The sequence below is a fragment of the Podarcis liolepis genome (assembly GCF_965112155.1).
Source record: "Podarcis liolepis genome assembly, chromosome: 4".
In the NCBI taxonomy this organism is placed as follows: domain Eukaryota; kingdom Metazoa; phylum Chordata; class Lepidosauria; order Squamata; family Lacertidae; genus Podarcis; species Podarcis liolepis.
This window is the reverse complement of record NC_139558.1, coordinates 41,658,958-41,680,604: the sequence shown is the minus strand read 5'-3', so window position 1 is coordinate 41,680,604 and position 21,647 is coordinate 41,658,958. Positions and strand designations below refer to the sequence as shown.

At 46.2% G+C, this 21,647-nt stretch overlaps 1 protein-coding gene across 2 annotated transcripts in view; it reads right to left on the bottom strand.

Moving 5' to 3' along the window:
* Positions 1-17,958, bottom strand: part of NHS (NHS actin remodeling regulator) — a 236,975-nt gene extending 219,017 nt beyond the window's left edge. Inside the window, exons 1-2 of one of the 2 annotated variants that reach the window (XM_083501793.1) lie at positions 17,695-17,958; positions 16,985-17,511 (exon numbers count right to left, since the gene is read on the bottom strand). In XM_083501793.1, coding sequence (XP_083357919.1) covers positions 16,985-17,459 — 475 coding nt within the window. In that variant the 5' untranslated portion in view covers positions 17,460-17,511; positions 17,695-17,958. Of the gene's footprint in view, positions 1-16,984 lie in introns of both variants that reach the window. The other variant, XM_083501794.1, reaches the window with a different exon arrangement.
* Between the last annotated feature and the right edge of the window lie 3,689 nt (positions 17,959-21,647).

Sequence of the window (21,647 nt, the reverse complement as noted above, 5' to 3'; positions counted from 1 at the left end):
CAGTTTTTTTTTTAGTTTTTTTTTGCCCTTGAGAGATGGGATTCAGTTGTTGTCAATAATAAGCTTGCTTGCTTGCTTGCGAAAGGAATGAAAGTCATCACATCCCTGTGTCCCAGTCATATGCTCAAACCCGTTAGGGCTATGCAGTAACTGGAAACACACGGCTATTTTAAAAATAAAAATTTCACCATTGCCACTTGAGAGGTGGCAACCCACTGAGTATATTCAGTTCCATAGAGAGAGCCTCTTAAGAAGTGATTGGTACCACGCAGGCCAACGGACTAATGCATCTAAATGCGTTCTGATTGGCGCTTGCATATTTCTCTGCTAAGGTTCATTACATAGAAAGTTTCACACCGTTTCCTCCAGAATCTCAAAGCCACATTATTTCTGTCCCACTGCCCCACAGCCCCAATCATATCCTTCTATTTCAACTGGTCTATCCCAGGCGTCGGCAACCTTTTTTAGCTGTGGGCCAGTCCACCATCCCTCAGACCATGTGGTGGGCCGGACTATTTTTTGGGGGGGGATGAACGAATTCCTGTGCCCCACAAACAACCCAGAGATGCATTTTAAATAAAAGGACACATTCTACTCATGTAAAAACATGCTGATTCCTAGACCATCCGCAGGCCGGATTGAGAAGGCAATTAGGCCACATCCAGCCCCTGGCCTTAGGCTGCCTACTCCTGGTCTATCCCATTCTCTGGCCAATCAGCTCACTACACTACTCAGACAACCCCAATCCAAAGGTATTGCTATGGCCAGGAAGTCTCTCTCATCCATCGCCGAGCATTTTACGGGCTCCATCTCCCCTGTTTTCAAGAGGGCAGTACATTCAATCAAGGCACAAGAATTAGCATAGATGGGAATCAGGAGCTGTAGAGAGAGTTATAATTCTTCCTAATCCCTAGGCTGGCTGTGAAAATTATAACTGCAAAAGTAACACACACATAAGTAGAAAGTAAGGAATTCAGGACTGTCAGAATCCCATACAGTTTTCAGAACCAAGGTTAGAGAAATCCTCTAAAAAGCAGGATGTACATTTATCAAACGCATGGAAATACCCCATAGGCACACCAAACAAAACTGTTGGCCAACTCCAGTAAAGTAGCAATACCAGAATTGCATTTTAGCAGGCAAGAGTATCCTGCATGAAATTGCCTGAAACAATTCCCAGGTTTGAGGAAACTCTCCTCCCAAGGCTGCCCTGTGAGACACAATCTGAAGTCCAGAAGGTTCCCTCCCCTCTGGAGAGGCTTTTCAGTGGGTAGAGGGCACAGGAAGGCGGATAAAGGAAGATCCATAGCTCAGGCTCATCTTCCACTCCGGCAGTATCAGGAACAATCCTTTATTTTAGCATTTCATTTGCTCAGATATACTTGGGAGGGTTAAATATAATGGTGCTTAGCCTAAATTGGCACTCTAACTCAATGTAAACTAGTACAGCCCACAGGGTGTGAAAACTTTAATCAATAAATATAACTGTACTTAGATCACACTACATCCAGGAGGAGACTTTGCTGAACACCAGTAATGATTCTGCATATCTAGGCCAGCCTTGATTATATGCTGTAATAAACACTAGGGAGGAAAATGAGCTAATTCTTGAGTTTAGTTACCCTTTACAGATTCATGGCCTCCAGAATTCAAACCTCAGGTGTTTGGCCTCACAAATAGTTTTATTTAGCACATGTCAGTCATACCACTCACACCTTAACCACCTCCACGTCAAGAACTGGAGGCACTTAGAAATCAGAGTAATTGATGCTCCTCCATCCTGAGATCAAAAAATTGCAACAGATGGAATAGGTACAGGTGGGGAAGAGAAGGAGGCATACAGAAAACAGAGGATAACTGAAAGAAGGTGGGGCTGATAACAGCCAAATAATGAACCAAACTAGCAAGCCCTAAAAATGAAAACTGAATGTCTATTCACTCACACACAAATATAATATAAAGGATTTGAGATTACTTGATGTTAAAAATCACGAGGAGCTGGCAAAACTAAACCATGGAAACTTCTGCTGGTCAGGCTGCACTGAGATGAACAGGACACGTGTATTTGCATAAGTTTTTCCATTCGTTTCTATGGTGCAGCAGACTGCTCTGTGGGATTGTGCCCAGTTTGCATTTAGACTAGCAGAAGGCAAAGGCATTGTTGAATAATCAAAATGCTGAGAATATCCGCAGTAATGTGACAAACAGTTCTGTGGAACCTCAAAGACTAACAAATTGGTTATGGCACATGCTCTCGGGGACTACAGCCCCCAGACTAACAAATGTGGTAGTCATGAGACTCTGTCGCTTTTGCTGCAACAGACTAACAATGCTACCTTTCTGGAAATTGTTGCAATGGAAGACACTTGGCAAAACAGATTCCAGTGCAAGAGAGTTTCTTGCACCCATTCCCTCTCTGGCATTTCACACCTGAACTTATATGAAGCTGTAAATATGTTTGAGAAAACTGATTTTTTTTCAAGGGTTGTAATGAAAATAATGGTGGTTAGATGTATCATTCATTTTTTAAAAACCTTTCAATAAGCCCTGACTAGAAGGAAAATGTTACCGTTCCACTCATCACAAATGTAAAGAACTGACTATAACAACAAAACTATAGCAGAGAGTTTATATTTCATCATAAGTCAGCAATTTGGACTTTTCTTAGATTGGCTGAGGCCTTCCATGCACTGCCATGTTTGCATGCAGACCTAAACCATAGTTTAGTGCCATGTGAATGAGCCTTCATCAACCAGAGCAAAGTACTGGGCGAGCTTCCTCCCCTCCCAATCTCTCCTCTTCCTGTGCAGTTGGGAGGACAGTCTGCTAAGTTTACTTTCAAAGAATCTCAGCTTAGCACTAATAGGTGAAGCAGAAATTCTGTTTTTAATCAAACAATGGAGAGTTGCAAAACCATGGGTTATGAAAATGAACATCTGCCAATACTCCTGCTGTGCAGATCCATGGGGCCTTTCAGTTCCATGTTGTCCACACCAGCAGAGAACTATGCCCCAAGTTTTCAGAGATTCCTGGGTGAAAAGCAAACATGACAGATTTTAAGAGGGGTGGAAGTGGTTGGCTTACATATTCTCATAGAGTCAAGTGGGTTTCCAGGACAGAAACTGTGCCTTCAAAATATTCCACACACTTATAATGCTACACATCTTCCTTCAGCCCAACAGTGGTAGGAGACCAAGAGGGGACACTGCACCAGCCAGACATTCCCATTGTCCCCCAACACACACAGTCCTGGCTTCAAGATCCACTACCGTCAGGTGCTTGAAGAGTGAACTGCTACAGATGACACAAACAGGTAAATGAAAACACATACTACAGGAAAGTGCTTGGAGAGAGTGGCAGGGAGCTTGCTAGCTAGACCATGGAGGTTGCTTCAGCAGAGGTCGTCGCTGCTTGCACCACCATGACCAGTGCAGATGTACATTGTACAGGATGCCCAGTACAGCACTCGTAAGTAAATATTCCCTTACAGTCTACCATACTCATTAATTATAATCAGATTCTAAGCACATTTCCACGCAACTGAATGAAGCTGATGAATGATTCTCCCAACTAAGCACGCTTAAACTCACAATAGTAGGCAATCATTGCTAGGGAGAAAATTCTATTGAATTCACCAGGGTCTACTTTCCAGTAAAGAAGGTGGTTAGAAGTGAAATACAAATCTAAGCTTACACGAAACATATTTTTCCCTTAAAAGACACCTGATTACCACTTGATTTCCATTCACAGTTGCTTTTTCTCCAATAACTTTGATAAAACAAAGTTTAACAATGTGACAAACTGAGTGCCTAACTGGAATTACACTGGTAGCATGATCTGCAAACATGTGGTGAGATTTTTCTTAAATTCTGTATCAGGCAAGTGGGGGGTGGGTTGTCCACCTCAAGCTGCGATCTTGCAATATCTCCCCTACTACACAACTAGCTTTTGTGGTGGTGGAGGAGAAACTCTCATTGGCACTAGTGTGGTTTTTGCCTAATGCTAACTGCTGCATGGGGAGGGGATATTTAATGAAATCATGGCTGGAGACAAAGGACTTAAGACTCCCCTCCCCATGCCCTGTGGTGTAGACAATGACACCCACCAAACACATCCTTGGTGTTTCATATTAGACAACTCACGTGAATGCTAACCACGTCAATTAACATAATATGTAGCTAGGCCCCCTAATACGAACAGAAGAATAACTATTGGGGAAGCTAACTATTAGCTCTGAGATGGGGCACTCTGCATGCAAAGTTCTAAGTTCAATTTCTGGCATATCTAGTTAAAAGGAGCAGGTAAGCTGGTGGTGAAAGTCTGAAATCCTAGGGAGCTGCTACCAGTCAGAGTTGGCAATGATAGACTACAAAAGTCAAACAGTCCAAGGTAAGGTGGCTTCCTACTTAACAGGTGACACTGCAGTCCCATATACTGGGATGGGCAGAGGGTAGATTAGAATCTGTTGGTAGATCTTCGTTTGATTTGCAGTAGATCGGCAAGGGTCTCTGACTCCTAATTTTTTAACAACAGCAAAGCAACTTTTTCTTCCTTAATCAGGCTGCTGAAATGAAGAAAGCTAACTTCCGTGGGAAAGGGATGTGACCTCAGTTCACTTCTGTGACAGAATATAAACTCCCAGGCTCAGAGGCATCCTGTTGTTTTCAACTCTTAGCTGTTGGCATGCAGTTGGTCACTCCTGGTTGGTAGATCTTGGGTTTCTAGTCAAAACAAAGTAGATCCAGCAACACTTAACTCTTGTCTACCCCTTCTATGTGTGTCTACCCAGCAATACGTTCAATTCCATTGAGTTCCGTGGCACTTACTGATAGATAAATGGGCATAGCACTCCAGTCTCAATATAGCTGTCCTACATGACCATGTGAAGTTCCAAGTTAAAACATGGTCCGCATGCACCTACTTAGTTGCTCTGAAATATTACAAGTATATATACATATTTGCTGCGAACCAAATTAACTATCAGCAAAACACTATTTTCGACATACAGAAACGCTGTGACTTGCCCTTTCTCTGCACATTATACGCTTATAATTTCCTTACATTTTCACTCGTCTCCCCTTGAACACATAGAAATTTGTGTATAAAATTCCAAATCTTGAGGCAATTAGAAACACTGCTAATCTTGCTTCATGCTAATTACATCAAAGGGATCAAAGACCGCATCATGCACAGCCTATCTACCACTCAGATATGCTGAGAGAGTTCATCTTCTCCATTTAATAGCTTGGGTTTAATAGCTGGTGCAGTTCCAGCGGAAAGTTTTTATATTGACATTTGGTTAGAGGATATAAAAGCACAGGTTTTGGGAAAGAAGCCTGCCTTTAAAAAAAAAGTTGATAGAATCAATTGCATTTGCTCTTCTTTAGGCATCATAACATGGCCATCAAATATTGCCATGGGAGTGGTAATCCCGACAGTTGTCAGATGTCATCATTGGACAGGCCATAAAAACGGGTGGAGCAAGGAGATCTGGGCAGCCAGGCTCATTACAGTCTCCAGAGCAGTAAGGAATGTGTTTGGAATAGCACAAACAGGCTCTAAGAGACAGTGCAACGTGTTCCCTGAGAATGGGAATTGTCTCTGCTCCACTCACGGCATGGCAAGATGCTTTAGAAACTCACTGGTGATCTGCAACGGAGGCTGCAATTTGAAAAGAGGGGTAGCAGAAACTCCACAGGGCAAGCACAAGCCCCTTTCATGAGTCAACACAGTTCTTTAGGTTCAAAATCACAGCTTCTCATTTGGGAAACTATTCCATTTCTCTAAACACAACTCCTCCCCACCACCACCACCTCCTTACATCATCCCATTCTTTCACAGAGCCAAAGTGATTTGTTACTCTCATTCCTTTCTCACCCATACCTTTGCATACCTATGTTAAGGGCCAGACAGAATCTAATCCTTGGGAGTATAAATCACAAGACAGACTATGCAAGAAATGTCAACAAAATCCGATTCACTTGAACAAGAGCAGAGTTTGAAAGGCATAATTACGTTTTATATTCACAATTTCCCCCAAATAGTCCATTCCTTCAGCCCCAGCTCATACTAAACAATAGTTTTTGGAAATATTCCAGACACTTCTCCTTTCCAATTTCTTCCAAAAAAGTCAAGCTAAAGCATTTATTATTTAGAAAAAGGAATCCCACCAACGTAGTGTGTTACGTCACATTTTTCCTATATAAAAATAATCTCATCGTAGAAAGGGAGGGAGAGTCTCAATTCATGCAAACTATGTGTGAAAATAATCCCAAAGCCTATTTTGCTCTATTAGCAACAACATAGCAGTCACATGATAAATTGCACACTACATTTTCTCACACTGAGATTATTTATCTCTAAACTGTCTTGTAAATGAATCATACTGGGAGAGACAGAAATAAGAAGAGATATTATGAAAACAATTTATAACATGCATGTTCATGCATATTAGTCTTAATCGCTTTTTACAGCAGCCATAAATCATACAGAAATCATATTTCTAACAGTCAAAAGGAATTTAAATTCTGGTCTGATTCTGCTGAATTGTTCCCTGTACATACATTATAAATGATTATACATGCAACATTATGGAAAAAATTCCATTAAGAATATCCGGTCAAAATTCAGTATCCCGCTGAAGGAATCATCTTGGTAAAGGCAGTTCCAACATCATTTTTCCATATGCATCTGTCATGGGATTATCACGTGCCGTACCACAGTGAATCCCTTTTCTCACTTACGCTGGTATGAAGCAGTGACAGGTTCCTATACCACTATGGGCTGAAGCATAAAGCCCAAAGCATCTTCACAAATTATGTCCCAATCTGACTATTGTCATTTTAATGCTCCTGGCAATGTAGAAGACAGGAAAATGTCACTCAGTATAACCCAAGCATTCCCAAATAAACAGCAACTCTGTGGTCATAATTCTGAAAATCACCATGGGCTATAACTAGGGACATGCTGGGTGACATATTTCATCCTCGGGGTTTGTGTCCCTGCAGGAGTTGCAGAACACATTGTGGAGGCTTCGGCCATGGGAAAGTTAGCAGAGCAAGAGAAATCCCATGAGTATTTATTTCTTAATCCAGCAACAACAGCAGAAATGGAGAGAAACTTGCTCAGCAAAGTACTGCAGGTTATAACATTTTCACACAGTTCTGCTCCTATAAAAACAATGAAGGTTTTTACCTAGCTCTTTCAGGCTGTTTCACAAATCACTTGGGGGGGAGCACATGACAGACACATATGTCAACTAAAACATTTCAAGCAGCTACAGTCTGCACCCTCTTCTTCTTTTGATGGTGTACAGGTATCCTCCCCACCCCTCGACCACGTATACATGCAGTGCCAGGAAATTAAATCAAACCAGGAAATGGCGGGAGAGACCTCATGGCTCACATGGAGACCCTCCTGGAGCCTCAAGGGGACTTGTGAAGGCGGAAAAGGCCCTGAAGAGACCAGAGGCGCAGCAGGGTTTAGTTTAGGCTGCTCAGCCTCCTCGTCTAACAGCTAATGCATGTGGTAGCGCAGCAGCAGCAGCAGCCACTTTCCCACACGGCCTCCAGCTGACCCCAGTTCTTCAGTTCTAGATGCTTTGGTCTGGGTTGGTGAGAGGGTATCAATAAACCTTAGTGCCCACTTCAGAAAATCTTAATACTGCCAGCATTAAGCAGGAAAGTTGGCAAGCAAGACTTCAATATGTGCAAAAATGCAAACCTTCATTTAAAAAGAATTATAGCAACAACATGTGCTTAGGCAGAAAGCCTCACAGACACAAATCCCTGCTTCCCCCACCTCACCCCCGAGTCTGCATGAGGTCGGATGGAAATACATTTTTCTCCTGCTCCGGATCAATAACCTTTCCCCATGTCTTTCAGGTTTAATCTTCTGGCTCAGAAGAGTCCAGTGGATTTTCCAAATTCTTAATATAAAAGAAGGGAAGCTGCTTCAGTACAAAAGGAAAGTTCAAGTTTAAATGGAAAAATAAACAAACAAGCTAAACCTGCCATGAGTTCTTTATGAGGTTTTGTCTGTTACAGGAAAGACAAGGCTGGAAAGAAAATCGTAGCATTAAGTTAACATTGTTATGCTAGGAGGCTTTATCTTGTCAGTTTTTGAAATTAATTAAATCGAACTCTGGTAGTTTGGTTTTACAGCTATGTTCTTCATTTGGATGTTTTGTAAGTAATCCTCAAGTCACTTTCACAGGCCTGAAACCTGCCCCAGGCCAGCCTAACCCAGGGATCAGCCAAAGTAAATGTGGAATCAGGAGGGTTTTGAAACTACCTAGCAAAATGACAGGAATAAGTTTTGTACAAAAACATTCTCCAGCAAATTTCTCACTTTGTAACTCTTTAACTGACAATATCATTGTTTATTTACTGCGTGCAAAGGAGCCCAATTCTGTCCAGGCTGCGTTACAGAATGCAACTCAGGAAAAGAAATAGAGATGCTCTTCAATCATTAACTGGCTACACTAGTGTCATCCTATTTGCATGAACAATTTCAGACTGTTTCGGGGCATGATCCCTCTCCAGCTTCAGCTGCAGCCAACTTGGATCAAGACACTAAATACAAGACAGAGAGGCATGCATATAAATCAGGCATCCTCAATGACTGACAGCATCTCCTCCATTTGACCCAGGAATGACCGAGGTCAGGTGGATACCATTTCATGAATGGAGGTTATGAACTGCAGAGGGGCCATGGATGTTTATTACCCAATGCTCCAAGAGTTATACTGTCAGCTGAACTGGCTAAGACTCTCAGAATAATGTCTTTGCTCTAATCTTTGTTGTTGTGCTCCTTAATCTTCACCGTGTGACAGGGTCATAAGTATCCACTCTCCCATCCAAATTGCTGTCACTGCAAGCCACATTTACTGCATTGCCACAAAATGCTGAAGGGGGTCTGGAACTTTTTACTACCAAGCATGAGAATGGACCGGGGAAAGGGACTGTATCAGCATCAGTCTTAAGGGGGTATATTCTACATGTATAAGGTTTTCTCTGAAGAGAGAGAAAGTCTAATGGATCAGGTTTACCATCCCCATATTGGAAAGCCTAGGCATGTAGAAGTAGTCTCTTTCTGAATGACACCAATAACGCATCAACTGGAGTGCACTTGCTGGTTCTTGGGGTAATATTGAGGGAATAGGGCTAAGCACAAACATTCCCAGGGGCTCCTTCGCAGATGCTGAATATGTAAATAGCGGCTGGTCTACACAGGGAGCAGAATCACTTGATGTTTCTCAACAGGGCCATTCAGCCTTCAAGTAGGTTTGGCTAGCAAACACAGTTTGAGTGTCCACCCACCAAAGTAAAATAAAATTAAAATACTTCCTGTGAACAAAATTCACACATGTCATGGAGAATATGGTTTGAGCCTAACCTCTTTCTTTCAGACATCCTGGTTTTCTATGATCGCAGATTTGTTTTTAGTTGTCTCCTGCTGTCAGTCTGATATATTATGGTCCGGGGTGGGGGTGGGGAATCACTGTACTATGGAATTGTTCTTCATGTATAGATCAGTACTAAAACAAGTGTTGAGTTGTATTTATTCTGAAACCATCTTGCTAGTGCTTCACTACTGGCTGAACCACCTATCCATGGATCAACCTAACTCATTTTTCACACGACAAATTAACCTCCCCCCCCCAAAAAAAAACCCCTGTTCCTACTTAGAAGTTCAGCATAAGGATGCTCAGAGACAGAAGCTGTGTACATGCTAAAAGCTTTAAAACACAGCTATCTGTCATTCTTTTTCTCAGTTTGGATCGAAGCTGGTTTGGAGGGAAATGCATCCAAACACACTATCTCCTAAGAAACAACAGGCTAGATATGGAATGTGGCTAATGTCATGGTTATGCTGCTTGCCAAACCAGCAGTGGGAACACAATGGATGAGGAATAAATGGGAGTGCGTACACAGCCTAGATTTCCCATTGTAGGGAAAAGGGCACATCTAGGGGGGATGCACTGCAAGAGCAGGACCTCTCCTCCGACTGGGGCCACACTCCATTGCTTACTTAGCACAATGGTGAATCCGCATGTGGCTAGAGACAAGACCCAGCTGTGCACTGAAAAACAGAGCATGGCACCGTGTCCCTTTGCTTTCTTTCTGTGTCAACCATTTGGATGGGAAGCCACTGGGAGGATTAAAGGAAAGGCAGCCCTAATACTCTGACCGGTAAATAAATTAGGTCAAGCCAATTCTTGACGGGCTTGCTATGACAATATAATGACAGCTAGATGCATGCTCTCCCTTTGACCAAACAGAGCTAGTTATTTCTAATTTCTATAGAATTAGTTCAGCACGGAGGGTAGCAGCAGTTAGAAGTCGCATTAAGCTATGTTGTACTGTCCTTCAATGAAACAACTGGTGCAGGTAGGGAAAGGAAGAGTTAGGTCAAAGCTATTATTACTTTGTCAATATAATCATGGACAGGTTCCATTTCAAGGTCGCTTGCCTTTTGCCTGAATGGGGTGTTACCGAGGAAGCATAATTTTGAGCTTGCTGCGAAAATCTCAATTCTGAAATCTACCCCCACCCCGAAATCCACACACAGAGGGACACAGGTTTGCATGGGGGTGGATGGCTAAGGAAAAACTTAGGCTCAAAGTGCCCGTGCCAACCTCTACCTACAGCAGCCTTTGCCAACCTGGTGCTCTCCACACCAGGACCACCATTTTGGACCACAACTGTCATCAGAGCCAACCAGAACCAGACTGGCAAAGGCTGACCTACATCAGTTAAAAGGAGGGACTCTGGCCAGTTAGGCACAGTAGCCCAAGACTCCCAAGACCAGCAAATGTCTTCCTCTTTACCTGCTTCCTAACCTAATTAAACCCTTCAAGGAACATTATTCAGAGGAGACTCTACGCTTGATATACTGCAAGCCAGCAGTAGACACATCATAGAAATACGCGTGAACATCCATTACATCCATATGATGAAACAAAAAAATTCCTTCCAGTAGCACCTTAAATACCAACTAAGTTAGTTCTTGGTATGAGCTTTTGTGTGCAAGCACACTTCTTCAGATACAGGTATCTGAAGGTATCTGAAGAAGTGTGCTTGCACACGAAAGCTCATACCAAGAACTAACTTAGTTGGTCTTTAAGGTGCTACTGGAAGGAATTTTTTTGTTTTGACTATGGCAGACCAACACGGCTACCTATCTGTAACTGGATCCATATGATGCACACTGCAGCTTTTGAACTCCACACTTCTGCACTCAGAAACCATGGGAAGAAAGCTTAGGTCCACTAATATTCCAGACATCTTATCCACCTTCTCTTTTTTGTTCGCTCTGGAAGAAAACCCTCCCTTGTATACAAAGTCTCTGAGAGTTTTCTCTTCAAAACCCTCAGCGTTCAGTTCTACCATAGCCAAGCCCAGTTCATTCAGCCATGGTGAACAGGAGACTGGTCTGTTTCCTCTCTCCTAGTTAGCTCAGCAGCTGTTCCTACTTTCTTCCCCTAGTGATCCCTTCCATCTTCTACATCCTTGCTATTTTCTTACATGTTTAAAGTTAGGACACAAAGCATTTGAAGCAGTTTCGTACCATACTGAGCTCAAGGAAGCCTATGAGGTATCCTCAGCCTTCCATCACAGCCTTTTCCCCAATTGTTCACCAACAAGGCACCTTGTTCTCCAAGAACCAGGCTTGGGAAGTCGCATGGAGCAGCTCCAAGCAACCACCAGTGTCAGAGTGTTGAGGGCAACTGCTGATTCACTGCAGCCACCTGAAGACAAGCCTTTCCCCACTCCTCTTGCCTTGGAATAGGCAATATCTGCACCTGGTTCCTCTCTTTCACTTCTCATGCAGGTACCTGGTGCTGTTTTGCAGCAGTGTGCACTTACACCCCAAATTTCCTTACCTAGCCTGGTTCAGTTCCACACCTAACCTATCAAGCACCCATCATCCTCTCCTTCCTATATTTAGTATCATGACCATTGTGTAATTCTCACTGCCTGTATTTAGCCAAATAATTGCTGCCCCAGTACTGAGCAGGCCTTTGTAATTAATTGATCTTTGTGTTTTGTGAGAAACAGCATACCGCTTCTGAACTGCGATTTGTTGTTGTGTTGCTCATCTGCCCCTTGTTTAAGTGTATAATTCGTCCCATCTCACACTGTCACTCAAACTAAAGATCTGAACAAGTGTTCGTCTCGTACATGTGCATTCCTCAACATGCGTGGACAAGGACACACAATAATAAGAATTAAATTTTCCTAATTAAATCTATCTAACTAAGTATTCAGTATGAGAGGGAGAGGGCTCAGATACAGCATTACTAGATTTCTAAGTATCCTCAGCAGCACTGCTGGTTTTTTTTAAAAAAAATATCCTCAGCTCCCTGTGCTGCAGTTTGGAGTGAAATAGCACCAATTGTCTTTACAGCAACAGTGACAATCTAATGACTTAATAACACATTTTTAAAAATATGGGGGGGGGGGAGAAGGGTGTGTGTGTGTGTGTGTGTGCTTGCAGCTTCAATTAAAAACATTATTCCTCAGTGCCTTGGGAAATATAACCAAATAACTTTATAGCACAGGACGTTCAGCAGGAAACATGAGTTTAGTGGCGATTTGGAAATATACTGCATTTCCCCATGTATAACACGACCCCATGTATAAGACAAACCCTACTTTGGGGAGCCCAAAATTAAGAAATCGGTATTTTAAAGTTTTGGGGGTTTTTTGGAAAATCGCCAAAAAAATTGTTGAGCTTTTGTGTGATCCCCCGTGCTTTGGCACAGCAGGTGAGAACTGACAGAATCGTGGCCAAGTTCCCTCCTCGCCTCGGCACCATCTTGGCACCATCTTACCTTTCCAACCAGCTCCACAGCACTGGTGACTCAGGAGCCACCAGTTCACCCAAGGCTTACTGTATAAATCCATGTATAAGACGACCCCCAATTTTTAACAAAAAAAAATATGGGGGGAAATCAACATCTTGTACAAGGAAAAATGTGGTGTGTGAGTCTAGGGCAGTCTTACCAGTTGGATGCCCTTCAGATGCAATTCCCATCAGTTTCACCCAGTACAAATGTGCTGGCTGAGGCTGATAGTAGTCATTCCAAACATCTGGAGTGTGCCACTGGTTGGGACCATTGACATTATAAGCCATAACATCTAGAGGGGAGGGCACCAGGGTGGCAAATACTGGCTTCCTTCCCAGCTGGTGAGACATGATTCATTTCCATTTTCCTTGGCCTATCATGACGCATGTTACATGTGCCAGAAGAATCAGGTTTGAGTACAGTCACTTCATAGCATGTTCTGGCTGCCTCCCATTTGTGATACTTAAAAATGGATGCTGTGTTGCCATGTATGTTTCTACCACAGTCCATTTAAAAAAAAGAGTTCTTCTCCAGGTTGAGGAGTTGGGAACCCTTCCATTTTTGGTGTAACTCCATTATGACACAAAGGAGGCAGCTCACTCCATCCCAAAAATGGTGTGTGCATGCAGTTAAACACCAGTGTAGTGCAATAGTTGGAGCAGAGGTTCTCAAACTGTTTTCTCTGGGCCACACTTTCAGCATAAAAATTTGCTTGTGCCAAATTTTTAATTGATAAGAAATACATTGGGAAAACACACACACAAAAAAACTTCTGGCAGTTGTTCTATTTATTCTACAAATTAAATAATAATAATTTTTGATACTTTAATATACTATTCTGAAATGTTTAATTGTTTCTTTGATTGTCCTTGAATATTCCCCACCACACTTGCCATCCTCTCCTGCCACACCCTTTGAGAACCACTGGCTTAGAGTGTTGGATTGTGGCCCGGGAGACCATGGGCTATTCTAGTTCAGTGTTGTCCACACTGACTGATAGAGGCTCTCCAGGGTTACAGACAATGCTCTCTCCCAGCCCTACCTGGAGAATTCAGGGATTGAACCTGGGACCTTCCACATGCAATGCTCTACCACTGAGTTGCAGCCTAAACTGGATATGAAAATCAGTCACTCTGCCCAGGGGGCCCTTGGAACCATAGTTCTGGAACAGACATCTTCAGGAGAGAATGTTCAGATCTTTGGGGGAAGCAACACCATTCAAACTGGTATGAAACCAACCTAAGTTTGTTGTGCACATAGACATTTCCTGCAAAGACTTTAGGTGGCACTACAAAGAGCTAAAAAAAAATAAGGCTAGTTCTCATTTGTTATGGTACCACATTGCAAGACTACAAAGCAGAGCCTGAAGCTCTAATCAACTTGCACAGCTTATCTGCCTTACATTAATGCTCAATTATATTCTGCTGATTAGCACACAAAGAACCTGCACTTCCTCAGATCATGCTGGTTGATGTTTCAGGTCAGGAAAAGCCCCGTGAACAGTTGATGTTAGTGAGAGGGTTTCTTTCTCACTCTCTCTGTAAGCTTTCGCTTTCATTGAATGGCCACAAACTGCCTGTGGCCACAGAGTGGAAGGTGTGGGCCAGGAAAGCAGCCCTGGAACTCAAGTACACATTTCTGTACCTCTCAGGGCTGTCTTACCCATAGACACTAGTGGTGCGGGGTGCCGGGGCACCACGTTCTGGAGGGCACCAGGCGAGAGTCCGGGGAACACCAAATGAGCACGCTGAGTGAGCGAGGGTGCATGCACTGCTCCCACGGAGCGTCGGCTTGGTTTTTTCCCTTTTAGCCGAATTCTGTGGGGCGCCAGAAGGCTAAAAGGGAAAAAACTGAGCCAACACTTGGTAGGAGTGGCGCACGCACCCCTGCTCACTCAAGGGGTTGAGGCACAGGCACGCACGGCGCCCCTCCTGCTAGCCATCTTCATCTTCGAGCAAGGCATCAGGCACCATGGATCTCCACGGGGCTGGCTCCCCCAGCCTGCTCGCCACCCTCACCTGCCTCAATCATGATGCGCCGAAGCAGCGCCGCACCCGGAGCCTCCGCTTGCCGTGGCCACCGTGGCACGAAGTGACCAGCTGAGCCCGCCTCCTCCAGCCCCCGCAAAGCTGGGCATGTCGCCAGCAGTGCCATCCCATCCCAAGAGGCTTCTGGGAAATGGGGGTGCACCGGAAGGATCTTTGCACCACGGCGCCGGATATGCTTAAGATGGCCCTGGTACCTCTCAGTGGAGACTCACCTCCTGTGTTTCATCACAATGGCTGTAGACATTTACAAGAGCAAGAGCGACTATCATCTAGCCTAGATCATCATTCTGCAGCTATGCTCCTTTACAAAAGTGGGTGTGTAGGAAATCATTGTTTTGTGTGTATAACATCGACCCAAAGCTTGCTCTATAAAGATAAAACCACTAGCATGAAATTGCTGCAAAGGAGGATCCACAATGAGGACCCAACCTGCAGGCATCAATTGTTCCGCAAGCCACATCCAGATGTTGGCAACGTCTGGAGGTCCTGTGCCTGCCTTTTGCTCTTGTCGCTGTGAACGATGAGCACATATGTTGAGAGCCACCAGCTCACTTGAAAACAACATCAGAGATCCCTCCTTAAGGCAGCTGCCAGCCAGTCGCTCGCCCAAAATCAAGGCACCCACCTTGGCCTTAACAATGAACCCTGCACCACTTCAAGTCTTCAAAGGATGGTTGATGGGGAGAGCTTAAAGAGGGTGGCGGAGAAGGGTATTTCGTGGGGGAATCTAAGCGGGAGGGGAATCAGAGAGCGAGATGCAGAGACGTGCCTGAGGAATCCCTCAAAGCTGCCCCACCCCCTCCATCATCGCCTCCTTGAAGGCACTTCAAGACACCGATCAGGCAGGCAACCTCCCAGAAAAACCACGAAGAGCTGCCACAGAAGGCGAAGCGGGAAGCCAAGTAACGAGGGACGGAGATCTGCTTTGGTAATGGTCACCTTGTGCGTCCATTCTCTACACAGGAGAAAAAACGCTTTTGGAGACTCACGCCTTCACGCACAGGCAGAAGGAGCTAGCCTGCTGCGAAGGAGCCCCCTCCCTTAAGTCTCCAGCATCAGCAAGAAAAGTGGGTCAGGCAGCTCGCTCGTCGCACAGGGAGTAGTCGCGAGCTGAAAAATGCCTGCTCCCCCCGCCCGGACCCCTTTGCTTATCCTCCAGCGCTGGATCCCCTCCTCCGCTCCTCTTTCACCTTCCCAATGCGATTAGGTATCGATTCCCGCCTTCCCTGCCCGACCCCTCTATCGGACCAGGCGCCTTCGCCTTATCCGCCGCTCAGCCATTCCACCTGCAGAAAACCACTCGGGTTGGCGCGATCCTGCTCGGTAAAGTCACATCCTGGGCCCCGGGCTCGCGGGAATGTGGATCCCGAGGCAGGTGGGGAGGGAGGAGGGAGGCGAGAGCAGGCTTGGAAGAGGCGATCCATCGCGGCTCCTCTCCATACCACCCACGGCGTTTTAACAAGGAAACCGCTTCTCCAACCAAAACAACCGCGAAGGCGCCTTCCACACCAGTAGCGCGTCCTGGAGAAAGCCTCTCCAAACGCGCACACCCCTAAACTTTACGCACAATTCAATCCGCAACCTCCCGCCCTACTTACTCCCACCTACCCCCCCCCAAAAAAAACCACACACCCCACCAAGGAATATCCTTCCCTTTGCTTTACATTCTCCCGGAGAGGGGTAAAAAGTTCGGTACACACTGCAGCTTCACGGACAGCTATAAACACTGGGAGGGGTGTGTGTGTCTTGTATATATACTCGACAACCTCCATTTCTGTCAGGGCCACACCTCCAAAGGGTCCGCGCGCCACAGTTTTGGGGGATCACCCCTCTTCCTTGCAAGCAATCTCGCCACCTCAAGCAAATCGCCACCCCGCCCTCCTCCCCAAAAAGGCCACCCAGCGATCCGTTCTCCTTTTTAACACCCCCCATCCCTCCCATCAGGCCCGCCTTGATGTGAAACTTGCCAGAGGTCAAGGTGAACCACCGCTAAGGTCGCACCAAGGGGAACGAAGGAAGGAGAGAGGCGCATCTAGAGCTCTATAGACGGAGAGAGATAGGGAGAGAAAAAGGTTCCACTTACGCACTGCCTCCTGCTTGGGATCCAGACTGTGTATAACCCCTTGGACGCCGCCGATCCTGCCGTGCAGCGCCCGGACCCTGCGCTGGGTGATCTGGATCTCGCCCTCGATCTCCTGAAAGAGGGCGCACGCATGCCGGGCCACATCGGAGAGCTGCCGGAGGATCCGCGACAGAGCCACGTTGCTGAGCGAGCACAGGTCCAGCACCATCAGCGCCGCCGCCGCCGCCGCCGCCTCCTTCTCCTGCCCATCGGCCGGCAGCACCACCGCCAGCCCCGCGGCTTCTTCCTCCGGCTCGTCTGTCGCAGCCGACGCCGCTGCCGCTTCGCCCGGCTCCTCTCTCGGGCTGCTCCCCGGCTGAGGAGGAGCAGGAGGCGGCGGCGGCGGCTCGCCTCCCGCGCCCTCGTCCAGCACCGAGGCGATGGGCTGCCGGCGGCACAACCACTGCGGCTCCACGATCCGCTTGGCGAAAGGCATGGCTGGGGAGAGAGCCTGGGCGAGCGCCGCGCTTCGCCCTCCGAAGAAGCCGCTGCCGCCCTCGCGTCCCCGGCGCCGAGTGTCTCTCTCCGGGCTCTTTCCAAACTCGCCTGGCTTCCTCCTCCGCCCGAGCGCCCGTCACTTGCTAGCAGCCGGCACGGGAAGGCGCCGGGTCCTCCATGATCTCTCTCCGCGCGGGCTCCGGGGAAGCGGCCGCGGCCACCTTCGCTGCTGCTGCTGCTGCTGCTCAGTTCCTTCCTTCCTTCCCACCCGCCTCCTCTGCCGCTGCCGCCGCCGCCTCGCTCTCCTTCTCCTTCTCCTTCTCCAGCTGCTGCTCCCGGCAAGCTCCCTCCTCTGCCGCGCGCCCCTTGCTTCGCTACGCAGCCCGAGCCTTCGGCGCGAGAGGTGGATTTTAACAGGGCGCCTTGAAAACCCGGAGAAAGGAACGCGCGCCGCTCTTTTGTGAGGAGGAGCAGAGCAGGCAGGCAGGGAGAGACACCCACTCGGCGCAGGGAAGGAGGCGGCGGCGGGCACCGAGAGGCATTCCCCCTCGCGACCGCGAGGGGACACTGCAGGCTCCGCGCAGCGCCTGGTTGACTGGCTGGCTAGCGGACCACCACCATCACTGGATGAGAACTTGGGAGCTGGAGGGAGGATTTGGGAAGTTTGGCAGCCCAAGGGAAAGATCGCTTTCGAGATGCTTCCAGAGGAGAGGAGAGGTGTGCGCTGGGGGGTTTCGAAAAGCAGAAAGGAGGTCCTTCCTTAGGAATGCCACTGTGTTGCTTAAGGCTCCAGTCTTTTTTCCCAGGGAGAAAGCACAGGCCAAGTTCATGCCCTGCGCCAGCATTTGACAACTCGGTGCCCTCCTAATGTTTTGGAGTTCCCATGTTCCTGGCTTCCAAAGGGTCACAAGCTGGAGAGACCAGTCAAGCCCCACCTCTCTTCCATGGAGTCAGTGAGTGGCGTTTGGCAAACGGGCTAGTCTCACAAGAACAGGGGGAGCACCTTAAAACACTTTGCAAAATTACAGCACAGTGTCAATAATCAGCAGCCAGGGATTGCTTGGAAAGCGCTCAGCCCTGGGACTCCAAAAGACCTTCTCCAGAAGGACAAGAGCATCTAAGAGCATAATTCAGAATGAATAATTTAGTGAGTTTAACGCAGTGTAGGAATTACAAGCGATGTCCTTTGATATTGGACAAGCACATGGGAGATAAAATGCAAAGCTATTTCAGCTTCCCCTGAATGCATTCTGGCTAGCACCCTTCATTGGCCTATTTTGCAGGAAGAGGCTGCTGACTTTGGTGCTCAGGGATCCCCTGGTCCTCACTTGGCTGTTGCCTTGTTTGATGCAGTTCATAAATCAGTTAAAGCCAATGAAATAACTGGATTGAAGGTTCTAATCCTGAATGCAAGCCCTGCAGTAATTACACTAGGGACCAGCCTCCAGGTTACGGTCAAAACATGGCAGCAGTTTGAAATAGTCTCTTTCTGCCAGGTGGACCATAGATCTGCAGAGACAAAATGGGCAAATGATCACTAGTTTCTGCACAGTCCCCTCTTTATGCACACACACATAGATGCACCTGTGGGCATTTGGCATTGCTTTCTTGCTGAAGCTGTGCAGGTCTTGGTCTGGTCAGTACCTAACTCAGATGGGAGATTGTCTTGGGAGCCCCTGTACACATACAGTGGATTTAATGACTGGGGAAAGGCAGGTTATAATATAAATGTGGTAAATAAATGCAACACAAGGTATGCACTCATAATAGTCTCTTTCTCTAGGCGGTCTGTATCCTTTTCACAGATCCTGCAGGCCCAGCCCTATGACTGGCAGAGCATGGCAAGTACTTCAGGTAGCAGATTCTGGGAGCAGGAAATGCTGGGAAGGTGTTGAAGGACAGAGCTGTCAGCTGTGCATGTGCTATACATTCTGCCCTTTGGACAAGCCTGACCAAGTAAGATTCAACTCCCCATTGGTTGGGCTCAAAGGAGACAGGCTCACCATCTTGTCAATTTCCCTTGATGCAGCAAAAGGTAGGGAGTCAACCCTGCATGTTACAGAGGTTATCTTTGCACCTCTTGGCAAAGGACCATAACTCAGTGGTAGAGCAGCTAGCTGCTCTGAGGGTAGAAGATCCCAGGTTCAATCCCCGACATTTCCAGGTACGGAGAGACTCCTACCTGAAATCTCAGAGAGCCACTACTAGTCAATACAGACAAAGCTGAGCTGCACAGCCAATGGAGGATTAAATTCTGCCTTCCCACCCATCAGCCTATATCACCTATGATGTCAGCTGGTGGGTGAGTGGGCGTGGTTTAAGAAAAATGGAGCCTGTGGGCCAAACTGGATCCCCTGGCAGCCAAAACTGGCCCACAGGCTGAAGGCATCTACCCCTGCCCTAAATGGACCATCTTATGCACCATGTTCTGATTCCCACAATGGCTAACCCACTGTTTCCAGAAAGTCCACACACAGGGCTTGAAGTTTCACTCGCACACACTCCTGCCATTGCCCCCAGCATCCTGCCGCTGAACAGAGATGCTTCCTTTAACTATATGACTATACTTAAAAAGGGCAGGGAGGAAAGAGGTAACTTCTGTTATTGCTTCTTTTACTATTACTTGCTAACCAAAACAGTAGCCTCCTTAGGGAAGCTGTATATCTCCCAAATCCAAACATAATTGCTCAGGCAAGCACCTGGAAAAATCATCTAATGCCTTTTGGCTTAAAAACTGTAGCATTTACCCCAGAAGCCTTTGCTTTTTCAGTTTCATGTGCACATATTTTCTTATGTAATATTCATATTTTCTTAGGTGGGGCATTACCCACCCTGGAATTGACATTCCATCCTCCTGTGCATATAAGTCAAGGTGGTAATTGCCCCTCCCTCACCCTCCCCAAAACGTTCAATATCTTTTTTAGAAAACCAGCAGTTAAACAAGTCCGATTTGGACCATTTTGGCCTCTTAGGACTACAGTAAATTGGAATCATTATTTAAAATGAATGCATTCTGAAAGGTTGTGTTTTTCTATACTTTCTTTAGGCATGGTTTTGATTTAGTTTCTTTAATGAACTGAGCACCAGCTGTTTAATTTGGTAATGTTCCTCATTGCTCTCTGAGCTCTCCAACTCATCACCAAGGCCTGACTCATTTATTAATGCAGGAATAGGAAACCAGTGCTCTAGCCAGATAGTGTTGAACTCCAAATCCCATTAGCCCCAGCCAGTGGGTCCAATGATAGGGGTGATGGAAGTTGTAGTCCAGCAACTTACTTGAAGCCTACAGCTTCCCCATCTCTACCGTGTTTTGGTTCTTACTTAAGGATTCACATGTATTCATGATCTAGTATCTCAAATGTGTTTGTTATGGCCAAGAAACAGATTTGTACTCACAGAAGCTTCTCCAGTTCAAGTTATTTCTGTTTACGAGACAACAAATTGAAACAGGACACTCTGTAAAGCAAAATGTAGTAACATATTAACCCATTTGATAATTTGGTGCTATTTTGTTATACATTTCCCACCTACTTTGCTCTAGAAAAGGAACAGACCTAGATAGAAGACCATCAGCTTTACTATTTGGAAGAAATTTGCTACAATATGGCTGCCTGGATAGAGAACCCAAGAGAGATTTAGGTGAGGCAGAAGGAATGGAGTGCTTTGGTCTTTCTTAAAGGTAAAGGCACATGTATCACATGCAATAATCACTTCCTTATGGCCTGGTCCTACATCACCTTGGTAAAGTTAGTAAAGGAGCAGTCAGTGACTACTAACAGTAGATTCTTGGCTATTTCAAGTTGGAGCATTCATTCATTCACACTGAGGTCCAGCTTTGAGGGCCTTCTGGCGGTTTCCTCCCTGCAAGAAGCGAAGTTACGGGGAACCAGGCAGAGGGCCTTCTCGCTTGTGGCACCTGCCCTGTGGAACGCCCTCCCATCAGATGTCAAGGAAATAAACAACTATCTGACTTTTAGAAGGACATCTGAAGGCAGTTTAGGACAGGCTTCCTCAACCTCAGCCCTCCAGATGTTTTGAGACTACAATTCCCATCAGCCCTGACCACAGATCCTGCTAGCTAGGGATCATGGGAGTTGTAGGCCAAAAACATCTGGAGGGCAGAGGTTGAGGAAGCCTGGTTTAGGAGATGCAGAAGCACTCCTAGCAGATGGTCCATAAATAGACA